Source organism: Nannobrachium achirus, assembly GCF_963921795.1.
Source record: "Nannobrachium achirus genome assembly, chromosome: 12".
In the NCBI taxonomy this organism is placed as follows: Eukaryota; Metazoa; Chordata; class Actinopteri; order Myctophiformes; family Myctophidae; genus Nannobrachium; species Nannobrachium achirus.
Genome location: NC_137832.1, coordinates 53440603 through 53461691, shown reverse-complemented (window position 1 = coordinate 53461691; position 21089 = coordinate 53440603). Strand labels below are relative to the sequence as shown.

The following is a 21089-nucleotide window of genomic DNA, read 5'->3' as shown; positions in this document are numbered from 1 at the left end:
GTGGACGCAGTCTGAGCCCCCCACCACACACTTAAAATACATTTCTAAGGCGAAATGAAAAATATTCCACCAGATGGAGACGCTCTTCCTGGTTGAATACTGTTTTTACGAAACAGCGCTTCCAACGACAAACGCAGCACTTGTGCGCTCTGCTGGCGCAAGTAAATAGCTTAAATGGGCTACACCATGCTTATTAACTAGACCAGGTCAACCTGGTTGTGCCAGACCCCCTGTCTGTCATCATCATTTATGACATCATGCCTTTTGTAGGCATGTCATCATCATGTCATCATCATACATACCCTTTATATAGAAAACCCGGACCGACATTTGCTTATGTAGGCCTACCCATTTCATGGGTCTGGCAAAAATAATATAAATATTGTACCATAATACATTTTTATACAGGTTTAAGCCTAAACAACCAGTCAGATATTGAATTTTCATGTTCTGTCTGTCTGTCATTCCATTCCTTTTCAGCTGCAATGCCAAAATGCCCTTTGTTGGCAAAGAGGCGCTATTGAGGGAGTCTGTCTGTCAATCATCGCCTCCCCCCGCCCTCCTCAGGTGGAAACTGAAAAGGAGGGGGCGGGACTATTAAAATGAGCTCCCCATGGCAGGCCTTTTTTAGTCCTCTGCAGCCAGACGTCTGCCGTGTCGCCTCATCATGGCCCCCAGGAGGACGGTCACAGCCATGCTGGCCGCCAGACACAGCGTGGTCACCGCCACACACACGGTGTGCAGCAGGGGCAGCGCGGGGTCCGCAGGGGCGGGCAGCGTGGGCAGCGTGAGGGGAGGCCCCGGCGTCTGGGCGGGCGCGGGCTCGACGTGGAGACGGAAGGTAGTCCGGGAGATGAGCGTCCCATCCCGCCGGTCCTGCAGCGAGCAGCGGTACGTCCCCCACTGGTCGACCCGCAGCTGGTTGAGCACCATGCCGGACTCCTCGCTCACCAGCAGGGGCACGAAGTCGCCCCCGGCGGGCTCGTGTGTCCCGCGGGCCCACGAGTAGCGGTACTCTTTCCTCCGCGACACCAGGCCGTGCCAGGGGAGGAGGCAGTCTAGAATGGTCGCGTCGCCCTCCCTCGCCCGCACATCGCTCGCGCCACAGTCAAGCTGCTTGGAGCAGTCCTTAACCTCGTTTTGGCAGGTTCCCTTTTCATTCAATTTACATACCTTCACTTTTCGTTGGAGCGAGCCACACTTATTGGGGCATACTCCTCCTTCACTGACCAAAATGTTCAGGTGTTTCTTCAGAATCTTAAGTCCTTCGTAATCTATCATCATGATGAAATTAATCATCTTCATTTCTTTGGTTTCTTTGAAGCTTTTAAATGCATTTAGGAATTCAGTGGTGACTCTGTACAGGGTGGTTTGATCAATGACTCCATTGCTCGTCTTATCTGCCTCGATTTTGTATTTTCCATAAGCAACATCCCTTACGCCCCTTATAACCCCGGGATCGGCAATGTTTTCCGGGTTTTTGTCTACGTATTCCTTTATGTAGTCCTCTATCTCCTTCCTGACCCTGTGGTCACACTGAATGCAGGCTGAGGCTACATGGAGGCAGCACAGCAGAACCAACAGGCTCCTCCCCAGCCTTGAAACAGAAGGAATAACGTTCACCATGGATGTGTTTGGGCTCTGAGCTCACTAATGACGCCGTTACGGCAGCCTGCATGTCACACTCACCAAAATAAGTGCCCTTTGTTCGTCTTTTTATGCACCTTAACATCAGAGGCTGATCCTACATTTAGATCATTTCTTATACATTTCTCACACTTTGAAGATCTCTCAAAAACAGCAGATGTACAAGCCTGTGGGGCGGCAAAAAGTGATGCGCTGATGCGCTTGTATGTCTGCTGATTTTGAATAGCCGACGGAAAAATCGAAAGGGAAAACGCTTGACCTACCTAAACACCTGCAAATAGAAGGTACTGTTGGTGTATTTAGAATAGAATAAATCAGATAATGTAACAATAAGGAACAGAAGTTACTTGCCTATGCAACCGATTTCCCGGGAGAATTTATACAGCCGAGTGTAAACTGTTGCCAGGAGTGGGTAAATAACATTGTCAATGCATGATGTCATCACGCCAGTGCATTACAGTGATGACGACATCATTACATTGACACACTGGTTCTCAACGTCCGGTCCGGGGACCAAATATGGATCGTTACGGGTCTGAGTGAACAAATGGGAAACGTTTTTGATCGTTGCAAACGGCTCCTACATGTCTCGTGTTTGCACCGCTCACTTTGGGACCATACCATTTTTTTTTCTCCAAAATAAAAACATTAAAAAATGTTCTATATTTTTAAAGCTTTAAAAAGAAAATGCAGATGTACAAGCTTGTAGATCTGCTGTTTTTTGATAGCCAATAATATATAAATGGATAAAGTGGTTAAAATGACTTTGATGTTACATTGACCACTTTTGCAGGGGACCCCTGGAAGAAGCCCTGGGGGTCCCCGGACAGCACTTTGTGAACCAATGCATGTACAATGGTGATTTGTGCCTGCCAGACTGAATAATGTAACTGGTTTTCACAGATTTTACCGTATAGTTTTGCACCGATTTGCAGCTCAAATAATAACCCCAGCTCTACATTTGGCTGATGTTCGCACTGGAGGGTGAATATACAGTCCATCAGCCTCCTGTCAATACAAACGTCATCCACACTTTTATGCCACATCGGTTTTAATGAGAGCCTTTTTAAGTAACACAACCATTACATCCTGTTGGCAGCAGAAGGATGGCAAGGACACAAGCATTTGCATTCAGATCTCGCTAAAAGCAAAAACTAAGTTTTGTTGGCTCTAAAAAACGCCTTCCTCCTCAGATACTCACAAAGCAATTAATGAATGAATTGGAACATCCTTCACGATGGCGGTTACTCTCCATGGACTTCCAGATCATCAAGGCTGCAGAGCAGACAAGTGAGGATGCCAGGAGAAAAGCCCTCTGATTGTGCACAAGCAAGAGAGGAACCACCACTCCACACCTAACCCATAGAGCAGTGGGTCGGGACCCCCAGGGGGGGTTCCCAGATTATTTTGGGGGGTCCCCAGATGATTAACTTAATGTGAAACATTGTTTTCTCACTTAACAGTAAACAAACCAACGTAAAGTTTAAGTGTATAGAGGGTATATGCACATTTCTAAAGTGGCAATTTAAGGACTTTTTGATACCTCTAAAATGACAAATTAAACATTGGTGAAATTGTCAAATATTAGAGGCAGAAATTGTGAAAATAGCCAATCTACATGCTCACAACGCCGTTGCGAGGCGTTGTGAGCATGTAGATCTTCTATTTTCACAATAGAACCGTGTTATAAAAAATGTAATGCCTCTTAGTGCTCGTCAAATATGATTATTTTGGGGGTCGCGGCCTGAAAAGGTTGAGAATGAAAAGAATAGTGCACGCACATCCGTGGCCCAGGTGCTAGACAAGCAGAATCATGAAGTACAAGTAGAGTCTGCACACTGGTTACGCTCCATAAAGTTTATTGCGTCAACGTTTCGATCAAAAGATCTTCATCAGGACAAAAGTATCAGGGCATTCACACCTGCATTTAAGTAGACTAGTGCACTATCCACTGATAGGCTAATAGGTTAAGGGTACAATTGGTCACAACAGTAGTTGATTGGCTAGCTTTGTGTGACACATCAGGGTGTGAACCCATCCAAGAATAAAAGAGCAATAAATGATAATATTCCAAATATCCAAAGAGACAAACTAAAGCCATACACAATATACAAAATACAAAATATCAATATAGATAGGTACTACAGGTACACAGTGACAAGTTGCAGACAGTATAGGACATCGTGCATGAAGTGGTTTAATACAGAAAGAAGACCAATAGGGGGGTCAACATTAAAACCCTCCCAAAGAAATATATAATAATAGAAGCAGGCAGGGTGTAATGTTTCTGTAGCCATCAACTGATGGAGTAATGAGAAGACATGACCATATATGGGGAAAACCATATATGGTATTGCTTTGCAGCACTTGCTCTGTTACATGTGTCATGAGGTGTATGGAGAACACTAATAGACATGAACACATGAAATAAGAAATAAACTCTAATGCCAACTGCCAGAATTCTAGACGAAACCTGAAGATATCTGCAATCCACAACAAAGTGTCCTATACTGCTGCACCAAGGTAGGGGGTCTTGTCACCGGCACCCTGTGGAGGACAAGAGGAGAAAGTAAGTAAACAATACAATACAATTCAAATAGTAAGGCCAAATAGGCAATAGCAAATGATGGACATTAGAAGGGGTAATCTACCCAGCTAAAAACAATAGGGGGTAATATACCCAGATAAAACCATAATATTAAAAACAGTAGAGGGACCTAGTGACTTAAAGGAATGGCCTGATGTCAAAGGATTCATTGTCTCCACCAGCCGAAGGCTGAGGGAGAGTATGTTTTCCCCTCCGTCCGTCCGTCCGTCCGTCCGTCCGTCCGTGCGTCCGTCCGTCCGTGCGTGCGTCCTCGCAGTTTGTGAACAGCTAATCTCAGTCACCGTTGGCCCGATCGCTGCCAAACTGAGCACACACACTCCCTGGATGCCAATCTAGAACCTCTGCCCCACATTTTTCAAATCAGCCTCATAGTGGCGCTATAACAGGCCGATTTGTGTGGCCTGGTTGTTACCAGCTAATCTCCGGCGCCGTTGGCCCGATCGCTGCCAAACTGAGCACACACACTCCCTGGATGCTAATTCAGAACCTCTGCCCCACATTTCTTAAATCAGCCTCATGGTGGCGCTATAACAGGCCGATTTGTGTGGCCTGGTGGAGACCTGTGCTCGGAAGAGCACTGCTTCTAGTTTAAACCTTTTTTTACAGTATCTAAGGTGGAAATCCAAAAGGCTTCCCTCTTGAGGAGTAAAGAGTCAATGTCTCCCCCTCTAGGTGGCAAAGTAACACGCTCAATGCCTATATATTTTAATGAGGAGATGCAATGTTGAGCTTGGTGAAAATGTGCTGCCACAGGGTGCCGGTGACAAGACCCCCTACCTTGGTGCAGCAGTATAGGACACTTTGTTGTGGATTGCAGATATCTTCAGGTTTCGTCTAGAATTCTGGCAGTTGGCATTAGAGTTTATTTCTTATTTCATGTGTTCATGTCTATTAGTGTTCTCCATACACCTCATGACACATGTAACAGAGCAAGTGCTGCAAAGCAATACCATATATGGTTTCGCCATATATGGTCATGTCTTCTCATTACTCCATCAGTTGATGGCTACAGAAACATTACACCCTGCCTGCTTCTATTATTATATAATATTTCTTTGGGAGGGTTTTAATGTTGACCCCCCTATTGGTCTTCTTTCTGTATTAAACCACTTCATGCACGATGTCCTATACTGTCTGCAACTTGTCACTGTGTACCTGTAGTACCTATCTATATTGATATTTTGTATTTTGTATATCGTGTATGGCTTTAGTTTGTCTCTTTGGATATTTGGAATATTATCATTTATTGCTCTTTTATTCTTGGATGGGTTCACACCCTGATGTGTCACACAAAGCTAGCCAATCAACTACTGTTGTGACCAATTGTACCCTTAACCTATTAGCCTATCAGTGGATAGTGCACTAGTCTACTTAAATGCAGGTGTGAATGCCCTGATACTTTTGTCCTGATGAAGATCTTTTGATCGAAACGTTGACGCAATAAACTTTATGGAGCGTAACCAGTGTGCAGACTCTACTTGTACTTTCTGAAAAGGTTGAGAACCACTGCCATAGAGCACATGTGCAACACCTCCATGTGTCACTTGTGAAAAAAAAAACATTGTATCGTTGCTGTCAGGCAAAAACGTCTCCATATTCTAACTTTTTTTCTTAAATTAACACCCTACTTGATCACAATGCAGCGTCACACAAAAGCATCAAAAGTAGCAGATCCACAAGATCGAAATTCAGCTCAAAGCGGCGCGTTTCGAGCTTGTAGATCTGCTACTTTTGCTTTTTTTTTTTTTTGATTCCTGAGTTGGTTTCCACGCGACAGAGACGATATACAGTACAAAATGCACAAAGGAATGTATACCGGTATTCACAACACTAGGACACACCTTGCATGTACTGTAGGGGGGGGATGGAGACCATGTAAAAACAGAACATCTTGAATAAACTAGACCAGGTCACCTGGTTCTGCCAGACCCGCAATGAAAATCAGAATGCAAGGAAGGGGGGGGGGGGGGGGTGAACACACAGGATTGTATAGGCTGACCAGCTGGAAATGTTTCTGAGCTTGTAGATGGGCTGAGGAATTTATAGTGTCAGCAGCTCGTCAGCCAACTCAACTCAGCTGGTCCTGTACAGGTGACGGCACTCAAGGCAATCAGCCGAGCAAGGGAAGGGAGGGGCAGATGAGCAGTCAGAGGCAAACACAGGCACACTGAGGAAAAGAGGGACCGACCGACCGACCGACAGACCGACAGACCGACAAAGCCTTTTGTAGGCCGACCCCCTGGGTCTGGCAACTACCACCAGGTTCCAAACCAGTGAAAACAGAGGAGAAGTCCAAAGGGCTGCAGGGTTTCCAGATTAAAACGATCCTGGTCGACAAGAGACTGCGGTCCGACCATGTCCCCTCGCCTTGGTGACAGAATCCACTATTTCTGTGTCCTGCAAATGGAGAGACAGTGGGAACATGATGTGTGAAAAGACATGACACAGAACAACTCCCTTTCTTCCATCACACCGACGCTGTCAGACAGAAACCTCGTGTCTCCATGTATTCTTTTTTTCTGTGTGTAAATGAATGCCATACTTCTGCGATGTGTAAGTTGTCCGTGTGTAAGTTATGGTCCATAGGAAAACAGGCATTTTTCTGCAGCCGGGATGAATACAATTCAATGAACGTCCGGATGTCGCCGGATATGCATTGAGTCTGAGTCACTGAGTCTTTTTTCCTCACCACACGAGAGTATCGAAAATAGCCAAGCTCAGCCTCGATTATATACAGTACTATATAGTGATTAATGGTGGCTCAATATTTGTGATTAATGATTTAATTGAAGTAAACGAAAGGTGCACAGGGCAGATATTAGAACCTCCAAGAAAAACACGGTCAAAAATCCTTGATTTTGCAGGCTAAACTCCTTGATTATGCAATGAAATATGTGGGGTTTTATGTGAATTTATGCAGTGAAATTGCTAAATGTGCAGGAACTTGTGAAAGTTTGAAACTCTGGTTTATTTGTGTGGTTTTGCTCTCTCTAAACTTAAGGGATTTACGTAATTGTTATGCTTTCAAGTGTTGTTCCTATGTGAGATTTCAGAAAATATTTACATTAATTATTTTAAGCCTGGAACCAAGCCATCCAGGGCAGCTCTTGGTGAATCATGGCATTAAAACATTTGATAAAATAATTAAATCTATCATATAAAATAATTATTTTCATACTATAAGGTCAACTTTAAAAGCACTCTGCCAACATTCTACATACTTCTCATGACTCAACGTCTTCTTCTTCTTCTTGACTCCACTTGGGGACCAGCACACCTTCAGAACGCACGTCTGTCTGTCAATGTGATCTGAGATGCTGCCGGAGAGGGTGCTCTGGATGGATGTTTTGGAGGACAGCGGCCGGATGGAGAACACCGCACTGGCCACGTCCACCGAGCCTGCAAACGCAACCAGGTCCTGTGGCGGAGTGAAAGTAATATTGGTAAATCTTTTGATTGATTGATTGATTGATTGATTGATTGATTATGAAAACCTGCAGCTCATGTGCGTCAGTCAGTCACGCCTCATGTCACGCTCCATATATGGCCAAGACAGAATTAAGTGTGTTTGACGTACAAATGTACACTCTCAGAGTTACAGACCTGTTATGGTCATTCTGAGCTAGCTCTTTGTGTTTCTCATAATATTATTGTCCGCTCGTTTTGTACGTCCGTGGCAATTTCTTTATTTTGACCACAAGCCAGCATGGCGATGACCACTGCTACGGAGAGAAAAAGTGAGGTTCGAGCCCATCCTCTTAAAACCTTTTTTATTTATTTTAAATTCTTTCTACTGTATGGCTCCAAAAATGCAGGGGGGGGGGCGATGTGCATGAACTTGATTTCAAAACAGATTACACAACACATATAGTACCTGGAATGGTTGAGAGCGAAGAAACTTCCTCTGTTTCATGCTCCCATCCGGGTATTTAAACACGAAATAGACGCCTTGCCTATGCTCTGGAATGGATTCCGACTTCCGCTTTCTCTTAGCTACAATCTGGAACAGCATAAAGGGTCAAATATGACCGTGGGTCTCAAATTTCTAAAACAGATTTTTCTTTCTCTGCCTTTGTCCTAGGGTCAACATTGGGGTTTTTCACTAGAGGGCGGTCTTTCGCAGCCTTCCGCAGCCTGTGAATGATCCCAGGTGGTATACAAATTCAAGAATACAACTGTATATGATGTCATTGACAAAAACCCATCCCATCCACTGTAACGTAACAAGTCCATGAATTCATGAACGCAAACTCCACCTGCCCAAAAGTTTTATTTACCTGCCAGGGGCAGGAGGGCTTCAACGCCTGGACCCGGATATAAAACAAAGTCTGGGTCCCTCACAAAGAACAACTTTCAGAGTGACTCACCTCTCTTCTCCATTGCTCGTGCTCCAGCATTTGCCTTCGCCTCATCTCCTAAAATGATTTAGAAATGTTCATTATATTTAACACTGCAAAACATTATTAAATAAATATAAATAATGTATCAGCATGTATATGTGACAGTGGTTCCCAAACCCCACACAATACAGTTTACTTCTCATATGACAAATTGCTTGCATATGAGAAATTGCATATTACAAGCTCACAACGCATTACATTGAAATTAGTTGTGAGCTTGTAAATTGGCTATTTGCTTTCATTATTCTTTTACTTTTTGAAACATTTTACAATATAACGACATGTCCAAAATAAGGACATGCCAGGTTCAAAGTGGATGAAAGCAAGTTCTGATTTTGTGCAACATGTTTAAAATGTTGGGACTAGCTTTAAACAGGCCAGGCCTCACACCCTGTGATCTTTGGTGCCCCCCTGAGGATGAAATCATAATGAACTGTGGAAAGTTTCATGTGGTTTCAAAAAAGATGTTTTGAGAGGTACCACACTACAGTAGGTAGATATAAATTGTCTCTGTCGGACGGAAACCTCATGTGTCCAAAACTGTATACCTTTCAGGATTAAAAAAGAAAAAAAAAAAAGGAAAAAGAAAAACAGCAGATAGACGAGCTTGAGTTTGTAGATCTGCTAATGTTGATGCTTTCAGTGTGATGCTGTAGTATGATCAAGTAGTGTGTTCATTTACGAAAAAACACAAAAGGAACATGTTGATAAGAGGATTCTCATAATCACTGATTATTACCTTGACAGTGTCTTGGACTGTTGGTGTTGGCAGCACAGAGCTGTGTTTCTGTGATGAGGGCGGCTGTATGATGATTTTTACACTCCTGTTGCTAACTACAAAAGAAAAGGAAAAGAGAAAAGAAAATGGAATATATTTTAGATGGTATGCGTTGGCTATTAAGAAATAGCAGATGTGCAAGCTCACAGCACGTCAATTTGTGCCGCACTGCGAGCTTGTATATCCACTAGTTTTTTTTTAAAAAGGAAAGAAATCTTGAAAGTGTAAGAACTACTAATTTAGAAGGCATTCGTAGAATTGGCCTCAGGTTTAAATAAAAAAATAAAATGAAATAAACAATGAGCTTCTTGATTTTTCAATTCATTAACACATGGGATGCCTAACACATCCAGGAACGTGATAACGATTCCCCCCTGTGGAGTGCCACTCCACGGGGGGGAATGGCCGTGAATAGTAGCCACCGCGTGCACAGCGTTGCTTGCCTTGTTTATGTTTATGTCTATTGAAGGATCCCCATTAGAGACTCACGAATGAGCCTCTAGTCTTCCTGGGGTCCTGAATATAGCAAATACAATACGAAAAAATACAAATTACTGTAAAAGAAAAAGAAAAACAAATACAAAACACTACATTCTAAAATGAAATACGACAGTCCAGTCAAATGAAACAAATAAAACAAATGAAACAAATATACAAATAACAGTTACATAGTTACTTGGCAAAATATCTCTTTTATATCTCTGGTTGAAGGCTGCTTCACTGATGGGTTGAGGCTGGTTGAAGGCTGCTTCATTGACGGGTTCACTGATTACTGACTGTGATGCAGCGAGGCTTCGTTGTTGAGCTGCGTTCTGTTCTTCTGAAGGCTCACCAAACGTCCATTTGTACACCTGGTTTGGGGGTGCAGCGGTTAATCGATTTAAAAGTGTTTGTTCAGTAACATGAGTCTCCCTGTCTCACCAGCGCTTTGGTAAACAGAAAATTCATTTTCAGGTGGGTTGGAAAGTCTCAGCCAATCAGGAGAGAGGCCATGGTTCCCAGCAGGAAACCGATGGATTGTGCAGTCCAAGTAGGGAAGGGAATGAGACTTTAGTATCTCAGGGTCTTCTTCACGAGTGAGGGGAGGACGGAGTAGGAGATCAGCCAGAGAATCGGAACAGCAGTCGCTGAATCACTCGGTTGTGACAAAAAAAAAAGAAGAAAAAAAAAAGAGTTGAGCCAGTCTACCGAGCAATTTTCGTTCCTACTCTCACCTATGGTCGTGAAATGTGGGTCATGATGACCAAAAGAATCTAATGTGTTTTCTCAAACGGATGGCTGGCATCTCCGTTAAGAGGTAATTTCGCTTGTTTAATTTGTATCCTGCAAAGTCCTCTTTGATTAATCGAATAAATAATCTATAGAATAATGGCTATGAAGACAATGCACATTTGCTGCTCCTACTAACCTGGTTCAACTGGTGGTCCAGTTTGTCCCTGTGGTACTCCTGGACCCTCTCTGTGTACAACTCCTCTTCAAAGCCCTTCAGGGTCATTGTGATGGACCTGTCAGCACATTTTGATTTAGTTTTGGTCATCGTCATTTGAATAAAATGTCATTACTAGTCGTATTTTAGTCATCTGAAAAGTTTTAGTTTTAGTCTAGTTGACCAAAATCATTTTTGGTTGACTAAATCTACCCGTTGATTTTGCTGACAAAGATTTATCTTGGCGTGGTGATGCCTGATTTTACACTTGCATGCTGAAAATAGCCGATCTACAAGCTCACGTGTCCCGCTTTTCAGAGCGCAACAACTGAGCGCAACCAAACATGACTCGTCTTTTAGTTCTACTGGATCTCTTCTCCCTCCCTGGATCGGAGGAGAGAACACGCCCCCAGCGCCCCCAGCGGGAATCAAACCCAGCACCTTTTTTACACTGGTACCCGTCAATCATGGTGAAATCATCTCCCAGCGTTCGCATCATCAGAGCTTCCTGGTTGACGATGTCTCTCCTGACGACCTCTGTTTGGCAAGACAGCTCCTCCATGATCAGTCGTATCAGGTCCAGTGAGCACTTATCCAGCGTGTCGCACCTATAAGGATGGGACCATAATCGTAATCATTTATCTTTTTTTACAGAATTCAGAATGGAGGAAGAAAAAATGCTAGGTAGGATGTGTAAATGACGTCAGACTTTGGTGCTCTATTAGTCCATTTCACAAGCTCACAGCGCTTGACGAACGTTCCCACTGGAATAGGGATGCCGGTGGGTTCAAGTGGTTAAGCAAAAGTGGCATTTAGAGTTTTAAAGGAGCTATAGTCAACTTTTTCTTGAAAAACGGATGCTAGATTAAAAATAATGTTCGAAAATATTTTATTAAAAAAACATGCTTCATATATGTGTTTCTGTTCAAAAATGTCCACAAAAAGCGTAAACTAACAGACCTGTAAAGTAAAAAACATTAAATAACTTGATAGAGGCCTTTTTTTCACTCGCTACCAAATCTCTTTGCCAAAAAATAGCCGATCTACAAGCTCACAAGGCATCACAACACCTTGTGAGCTTGTAGATCGGCAATTTTTTGGGAGACGTTCCGCCCAGGATAATGGATGTTGGGGATATTTCGATTATCGTGATAATATCGTAAATCGCCATTTCTTTGATCACAATAATCGTGACATGACATTTTCAAATCGTCCCGTCCCCAGGACTCGCACCATTTCTTGTTGAAGTCTTTGTTGTAGGAGCCGATGGTGGGCGCCATCTGGATGCGCAGCTCCAGAGGGATGATGCTGTTCTGGCAGTAAACACCCAGGACGTTGGTGTGGAGCTTCAGCCGCACCTGCGTCTGTTGGAGACGAGTCAGCTCCATCTTCATCTCCTCTACCAAATACACAAAGACGTGACAAGCGCACCGAGTTTATCAAAGTGATCACAAACAGTACATAAATGTAGGCGTTTTTTGAGGCAGTGGTTCTCAAACGTTTTTGTGTCAAATTGTCACTTATTAGCCCGTGAACCCCCATCTGAAAAGATATGCCAGGGACCCCCATAATGAGAAGATCTTTACAGCTCTAGCAGTGATTCCCAACCTTTATAATTTCAAGGACCCCCAGTTTGACATTCAGAACCGAAAATCCAACTTCCGTTTCTAGGAGGTGTAGTTCAAGACTCTATAAAGGACTAGCATTCAGAGATTGTGGAATAGTTAGTTATCTGGCTACGCAAGACTACTGTCGGGCAGACACATCCCTTTTCCGTAAATGAATACCTTACTTAATGCAGCGTCACACAAAAGCGTCAAAAGTAGCAGAACGACGTGGGCGTTTCAAGCTTGTAGATGTGCAACTTTTGCCGTTTTTAAATTCTTGGGCGTGTGTGTGTGTGTGTGTGTACTGTATATAGAGTAGCCTATATTAATAACTTACCCTTTGTTCTTCCTTTGTTCTGATTTGGTCCAGAGGTCTCTGTGTCTGGAGAAGATGATAAGTTCTTTATTACACATTAGATCAGAAGTGCATCCTTTTCCAACACTGTTACTGGACTTTGGTTACAGTCAGTTGATAATGGCTCCATTATGATTGTTGCATATTGTTGCTGTCGGACAGAAAGATCAGTCTGTATGTTCCTAATGTATTGGGACTTACAGTATGAGGTTTCCACTCAACAACAACGATGTATGCTCTGTATATGCATGGTAGGGATGGGACAATAGTCATTATATAGAATTTGGTCATACTTCACACACTGTTGCCATGCTTCACATGACATCACAATATATAATATAAACGGTTAAAACAGAATTCAGTTCCCAGTGGATTCCTCGAGACTTGCGTTGGTGCAACCACACTTGCAATTTCACAGAATTGTACCTGTCTAGTTTGTGTTGAAATCCCCATAGGGGAATCTTCATGGATCGCCTCATATAAGAGCTGTGTTCCAAAAATAAACATTGATGAATCGACTGAGGGTGGAAATGTACAAATGTATCAAAAGAGTAACACCATAAATGCTAGAAACGAGTCAACCCAACAGCTACATTCCCCATGAACGTGGCTAGTAGGGACAGTGGTTTCAAACCCAGAAGTGTAGTTTCCAACTTTTAAGGCAGAATTTGTCTGTTTCTCCAGGGGGGGGGGATAGCGCCATCTAGCGGCATGACGTCAGACTTCATTCCTTACATTTAGTTTTCTTCAAGACAAGACTTAGTTGTTTATACTCACTATTGTCGTGGTCTGGAGATGGCCCTGGGACAGGATGTAAAGGAACAGAATGCTTTACCCAGCCAAGCCTGGGTGCTGGTGTCTATTATGCAGAAAAGACAATTAACGCCAACATTATGTGTGTGTGTGTGTGTGTGTGTGTGTGTGTGTGTGTGTGTGTGTGTGTGTGTGTGTGTGTGTGTGTGTATAGTCAGACACACACACACACATGCCATTATATCTCCCCTTTAATAATACCAATTGGTATTGTGTTTTATATAATTTTTATCGTTGATTAGACACCTTTACAACAAGGTACAGCTTGTAAGCATTGGGCATTCATGGATTGAGCAATAGAGCCAAATGTGGCGGTAGCGCCGACCAATATTTGCCAAAATGGCCTGTAATAGTGTTCTGTTGGTATTCACCTTTGCAGTTTGGAGCATTGAAGATTGCATTCACCCACAGTAATAAGGAAAAGAAAAAACAACACATATTGGCCATATACCGTACACTATTACACTTTATTAATTTTACACTCAAGTGTGAGGGACCTCAGTAGCATGTGGAAGATTCTTACGCATGCACAACACTTGGCACCTCTTCCTCATGCTGGTCACCAACCTAGCCACGTTTTGCTGTGGGATGGCATCACATTCCTCAACCAGGATTTGTCACAAGTCAGCCAACGTGGTTCTGTTGGTCACTCTAGCACGTACAGCTTGCCCAAGCTGATCCCACAAGTGTTCAATTGGGTTGAGGAACCCATGCTCAGGTGTTAAGCACCACACCTGTGACTGGCACATACCTGCCAGCACTTGAAGCCCAAAACGAGAGTGAATACCAGCAGAACAGTATTACAGGCCATTTTGGCACATTTTTGGTCGGCGCTACCCACACATTTGGCTGTGTTGCTCATTCTACAAATGCTCGATGCTTACATGCTGTACCTTGAAACCGTTGAAAGAAAATGACAATGATGTAAAGTAATTAGATTAACCCCATTTAATCAGGGCGATTGTGTAAATAATAGTGACAGGGCTATAACCTATAATAATAATAATACCCACCGTGCACACTGTGCATGACTGCAGTGTGCTTCTAGTCTTGTCCTCCTTCCTGGAAGGTTTAGGCACGTTGAGACCAACGCTCTTGTGTTGATTAAAGATAGTGGGGACGGCTGTTGGAAGGAGCCTCTGCCTTATTCCAATTTTGTAGTGGAAAGTATTGAAACAGTCTTCTTCAAAGTGGCGGTGGCACAGCTTGGAGAAAGGCGTCGGTGTCCAGTTCACACGCCCGGTGTTAGTGACCCAACGCTGCAGTCTGTCCTTGTCATGGAGTGGAAAACTGTGAAGATTAAATGTGGTTACAATTTTAGCAGCAGACACTCTTAACTCTTAACCCACTGCCATATGACAAGTTTGACAACTCCAAAACAATCCAACTTAAAACAATCATATAAGCACTGTTCTGTTTGGATGAATGGGCTGTCAATGGTTGAGGTTGCAAATCTAGATCCAACATATTAAAAAACATATTCATCTTGTTGCAGCTAATTGTGGCCCAAATTGAGTATGATTGGGCAGAAGATGTCCAGTTGGCTTGTTAAGTAGGCTATTTTTAATAGTAAATTAAAAAAATGGACATCAGGTTATTGAGTTGCAGACAGTATTACTTATAAGTAACTAGCTAAAAGAAAATAGCTTCCCTTTTCTGACAACCATGTTTTGTAATAACATGCTATTAGAGTAAACACAACAGAGCATGTACACTACACAGTACACACGCACACACACACACTACCTGAATAAAGAAACCTTTCCCTTGTCTTTCCGTTTCAGTGATGCTGATCTGCTTGCACATTTGACAGCACTACAACTCGGCATGATGGCGGTGAGCACCACAAAACCTACTTATAAACTCTCTGTGTACAAAACAGAGCACTGTGCACGAGCACGCACACTGTCGGGCACTCACGCATTGTACGTCAAATATTCTTCTTGCATAGTAGGAGTACGACGGCACACCGCCAGCTACTGTACGGGAGTATGCATGTACCAAGATGCTGTGTAAAGTGATAGGCTATATTTTGTTGTTTCGTTTTGTTTTTGTTAAAATCATGGTTAAAATAAGCTCTATATTCTGATGTTCAGTAACAGGGGTCTTCCTGTTCGAGTGTTTCTCCTTAATAAACATACAGAAAATACATCTTCATCCAATGAGGAGAGAGAACCAATTTACCAGCTTACATTTGACAGCTTTAATAAATAAATGCAACGAATGAATGGATGGTCTATGGATGGATGGATGGATCATGGATGGGTGAATGAATGGATGAATTAATGGGCTGCATCTGTGCAGCACCTAAAGAGCTCAAGTCATTACAACGTAGCCTATTTCACATTGACACACACATTCACAAGACATTTATTTGAATGTTACAGTTACAGACAGCCATTTATTACTGAAACAAAGTTGAATGTATACGCTTCTGACATCTAGTGGACATTTTCCAGATTGCTCAGCATCTAGTCTTAAATAATTGCGGCATAAGTAGTGCGGCGAAGTTACTATGATAGATATGAGTTAATGATTCACAGCTGTGAGAGTGACACAGTAGGCTATAAAGCTAAAATGGAACAATACTCATGGCTTGTTAACACGAAACAATACTTTGATTTAACACTGATTTAATCCGTGACCGTGTCATGATTTGTATCAATAAAGTCGTTTGGGTTGACAGAGGACATGTATGCAGCCTGCAGTGCACATGCATCCTGCAAATGCTGTGGAATATTAGACCCTACGTGCATGGGACACTCAGGTAAATGTACCCATGTATTTGACTTCATATTAATCCTGTTCTGACATAAATAATGTTCACAAATATTATAGGGCATAGCAGTGGGCGTGGTTTACTGGTGCCACACATACAATTGACCATTCATTTATTTTATTTTTTATTGACAAAATATTACAGTACATACAAAGAACAGGTCAAAAAGCAGTCACATCACAATACAATTAAGAAATACAAAGAAAAATATAATAAAATAAATAATAAGCTCGAGGTTACTTAGGTAATATATTCATCACAGATTCTTATGGTTTTCACAGCTTTAGTGTTAGTACAGTGTTTTAAAGTATCTAAGTATGACAATAGTAGGACTTTAAAAACAACAATATTTGGACGTTGGTTGGCAAATTTGGTACAATGAATATGATATTTAGCTAGAATTAAGAGAAGGTTAATAACATACATTTTGTCTACATTTATTTTATCATCGTTTGAAAGACCAAATAATATATGTCGAATACTCAATTTAAGCGAGGAGTCAATTTTGGAATTTATAAAATTATTAAGATCAATCCAAAAAACATGAGTGCAAGTGCAATCCCAAAATAGGTGAGATAAAGTTTCCTCAGCAGTTCCACAAAAAGCACAATGTATCTCTATGTCAGACTTATATTTGACCATATTAGCCTTGACAGGATAACATCTGTGCATTATTTTAAAAGTAACCTCACGTACCTTGTTTGTAACAAGAAATTTTCTTGGCAAAACCCAAGCGTTTTTCCAATCAATGTCATTGTATAGATTATTCCAATAGAAAACTGCTGCGGGTTTAGAGACCATTCATTTGTTCCCATAGATGTAGGTACATGACGTAAAAGTCTATGGTAAAAATCAGAAAAGCAGTTCCTGCAGAAACTGTGTGGGCTCGCTGAAAACGCGCACAAATGTAGCCTACAGTAGAAAATGTAGACCTACACTTCACATAATTTATGTGTCTCCTCAGACGGACTCTCGATTCAGCTCAAGCCCAAGCTGTAATGTGTGGTAAAACAGATTTAATGGCCTAGATAAATCCACTGGGAATAGAAACAGTTTTTTCAAAACAATCTCAAAAAGTATAAAAATGTGTAAAGCGAAAAATACGAAGCAATAATAACTACGTAAAGCTGAACAAGTTGAAGCTTGAACAAAATCTCTAGCTCAAAGAATGGAAGTAGTATAGGATGCCAAAGAAAGTGGCGGAATAAAGTATTATATAAATATAATTGGGGACAACTAGTGTGCTTGCTGAAGCAAGCTCAGAATATAAATCAGCCAAATCTGTGTGTGTGTGTGTGTGTGTGTGTGTGTGTGTGTGTGTGTGTGTGTGTGTGTGTGTGTGTGTGTGTGTGTGTGTGTGTGTGTGAGCCAATCATATGCCCGTAGCCAATCAGAGAGGGGCCATTATGGGGGCTGTTAAACACATTCCCCGCCATTTAACAATACCTTCGTACTCTCCCCTGCCTCTGTCTCCATAGACTTCCATGTAATTCATAGTGCACGGATCATGCACACCCATGCCTAGATAATGCACCACGTGTGTCCACATTGCTCACAGCTTTCAAACTAAACAATCCGAATGGAAATCCGTTCAGGCATTCATGAGATAACAGCCATTATGTTTTCCTAAAATGTAAACAAAGATGGCTGCCATGTTTGAAAGATGGGGTTGCTATGGGGCTGTTAAGTTTGACATCATTTTGTAGGCAGAGGAGAATTTCTGCCCCCAGTTTCCGTGAATCTTTTTACTATTTTTACTATTTACACATTTTTCTTCTCTTTGTTGTTGAAAGGAAAGTGTTAGAATTATACTTTAGTCGTTATTTTTGTCTCGGTTCTGTTGAAAATAGCGAGGGACAGAAAATGCTCTGGGGGCAGATTCTCCTCTGCCTACAAAATGATGTCACGGCTTAAAAGCCCCATGGGGGTTAAACATGCAATTTCGCGATTGCTATCATGTCTACTACATTTTTTGTGGTCAAAACATTTTTTTGATTTTTTTTTTTTAAGCATTTTTTTTTCTCTGGATTATCGGGCCTGGCGGGGAAAGACATTGAAATAATCTCGGGACTATCGGGCCTGGCATGCAATGAGTTAAGTCTGACATCATTTTGTAGGCAGAGGAGAACTTTTGAGGCCAAAAGGCCCCAGCGCCTGTGAATCTTTTGACTATTTTGACTATTTACACATTTTTCTTCTCTTTGTTGTTGAAAGGAAAGTGGTAGAATTATACTTTAGTCGTTATTTTTGTCTCGGATCTGTTGAAATAGCAAGGGACAGATATTGATAATAAATCTGCTTGGGGGTCTGACTACAAAATGATGTCACGGCTCCAGTCTAATTTCCTATTTTAAAATAAACCACATAAAACCAGGGCGTAGCACGGTTGTTATTTCAGCACCATGGACAGAGCTGTTTAGTGATTTGACCCAGTAAAATCTTACCCTATTCTGTTTGCGGGAAGTGGAGTTTAAAGAAAAACTATAGCCTACACACTATGTGAGGTGCCAACTTTCGTCTTGTGCACTCGTGGTCATGTATGGCCTACTTGTGCGCCAGCAGGGCGTGCCCTGTTATTATTTTTTTTATAATTCAAATGTTTTTTATTTTTTATTCTTAATACAAAAAGTGGTAATGGGTGGTACAGTGCAGCACAACAACAGGTACAAATATATATACAGTCAGTCCAAGATAATACAAAAATAAAAATACAAAGGAAATAAAAGTAGGAACCTCTTCACATCTTCAAATAAGTGTCATATATGTTAGAAAACTATCCCATATCTCTTTCATCTTTCCAATACCATTCACTCTTCCCAGCATGTACTCATACGATGTGATTTTGATCATCTCCTCGTTCCACTCTTTAAAAACAGGGGTTCTTGGGGCTTTCCAGTTCCGCAGCAGGATTCTGGCTGCTGTGACCAGTCCAACCTTTACTATTACAAAAGCTTTTTTATTTAACCCTGCCCTGTTATTTATATCAGGTCGCGTTGATGGTGATGTCACCAATAATGCTGTTTTTATAGTTTAAAAATCCGGCCATACACCGTTGTACTGATGAAACATAACTCCTGTCATACACCGTCGTATTCTTACTCGTAGTATAGCTTACTCGGTCAAAGTTCATACTAATGAGGACGGACATAGTTAGATAGGGACAGACAAAGCCACATATGTCCGCCCTCCCTCGCAATTTTTAACTGCACCCCTTAATCATTTCATCCTGGAGCCTGCCATGGCAAGACGGAGCAGATGGGAGAAACGGAGTGCACGTGGCCCCTGGTTTGACCTGAACAGTGTCTGTACCATCCACCCACTTTGTGTCACGTAAGATTTTCACTTTAACCATTGTTTTATACATTAGCTATTAAAAAATAGCAGATAGGCCTAGTAGGCCTACAAGCGGAACTGAGTGCCGTGCTATGCGCTTGTAGGTCTGCTATTTTTGAAATATTATGAAAATGTATGCAAATCTTTGAATATACATTATACATTTTTAAAGCAAACTTTTGTAAATCAAATCTTTGCTTCTGGGGGTCCCTGGAACAACATCTTTTGGGATAGGGGTCCGCGACCAAATACATATAATTCTGGGGGTTCTTGACATGAAAAGATTTGAGCACCACTGAGTAGAAATGTAGAAACATGTAGAAACATAGGTTTTTCAGAAAACCTTTTTTAGAAGACATTTGTATAGAATCCTGCATTTTCTTTTCTATTAATATTATTATTGTTAATATTTAAATTACAGTGCAGAATAATCAGAATCAATTATGTTAAATAAAAAAATCTGTAAAAGGCAGCTCGCCAAACAAAAAGGACTTCATCTTTGTGTACATTAGGGCTATATGAGCAGTGGGCATGGAAGGTCATTGTTTAGGTAGTGCAGTCCGTCGGTGCATCCCAGGCTCGAGCCCTGCTGCTGCCGACTGGCGGAGCGCGTGCATGGTCTTCTCCATGCAGGCAGCGCGTCCGGACAGAGCAGAGCGCACAGGCTGCAGTGCTGCGTTGATGCTCCAAGGACGTTATTCCCACCTCGGATCAAGACGTCCCGTGAGTACCAAAGTAGGCTACTCTGATTTAACTCTGTGATCATATAATACCGTGTACAAATCCCGAGCTAATTTATACTCCGATAAGGGTGCAAAAGTGGAAACCAACCATTTTGGTTCACTTTTGCACACTTATCGCTGTTTCAAAATAGATAAATTATATGAATTGGATAATGGGCGAATTGAGCCTCCACTTTTTGTCACTCACAACAGGAACTTCATGAATGGTGTCTTCTGTATGTAGGCCTATGTGTGAGTTGGCGGTGTGGTCTCCGAACAAAGACAACATTGTTCCTTTGACATTTTTTCTCATACACACACCATGTAGAGTAGACTGTAGGGAGTCGCACACATGTAATTATTGTTTTATTCCTATGATTCATGAATCATGCCTTAATTAAATAATGTATGCTGTTACCAGTAAAAGATACTTTAACATGAATACAAAATGTTATGTATATATTTTTTTCTCACTCCTCTCCCCCCTCGAACACATTTCAGATTGAGAGCTTCACTTGCGCACTGCTTCCAATTTCGCACAAGTAACTGTTCATGTAACCTAATACTTCCTGCCTTCTGAATAATAAATGGACAAGACACATTCATAGACCATTACATACT

The 21089-nt window shown here is 41.9% G+C and overlaps 1 protein-coding gene across 2 annotated transcripts; it reads right to left on the bottom strand.

Annotated features, from left to right (window-relative positions):
• Window positions 1-4050: 4050 nt before the first annotated feature.
• LOC308295911 (uncharacterized protein) lies at window positions 4051-15485 on the bottom strand. Of its 2 annotated transcripts, none has more exons than XM_080738983.1 (13): window positions 15381-15485; window positions 14648-14924; window positions 13599-13680; window positions 12804-12848; window positions 12093-12258; window positions 11318-11467; window positions 10842-10938; window positions 10110-10284; window positions 9395-9489; window positions 8623-8670; window positions 8130-8255; window positions 7477-7673; window positions 4051-4194 (listed from the first exon to the last, which is right to left on the bottom strand). In XM_080738983.1, the coding sequence occupies exons 1-13, from the start codon at window positions 15461-15463 to the stop codon at window positions 4110-4112; spliced, it is 1626 nt and encodes a 541-aa protein (XP_080595109.1). In that variant the 5' UTR covers window positions 15464-15485; the 3' UTR covers window positions 4051-4109. The 2 variants fall into 2 exon arrangements, with proteins under 2 accessions (XP_080595109.1, XP_080595110.1); XM_080738984.1 differs by lacking the exon at window positions 4051-4194 and adding an exon at window positions 6068-6652.
• Window positions 15486-21089: the final 5604 nt, after the last annotated feature.

What these genes read in the sequence shown, in the direction of transcription:
- LOC308295911 (XM_080738983.1), bottom strand. Translation starts at nt 15,463, where the DNA reads ATGCCGAGTTGTAGTGCTGTCAAATGTGCAAGCAGATCAGCATCACTG. An exon ending in GGAAAGGTTTCTTTATTCAG is followed by an intron (nt 14,925 to 15,380) that starts GTAGTGTGTGTG and finishes TAATCTTCACAG; the next exon opens with TTTTCCACTCCATGACAAGG. An exon ending in ATCTCCAGACCACGACAATA is followed by an intron (nt 12,849 to 13,598) that starts GTGAGTATAAAC and finishes CATCTTCTCCAG; the next exon opens with ACACAGAGACCTCTGGACCA.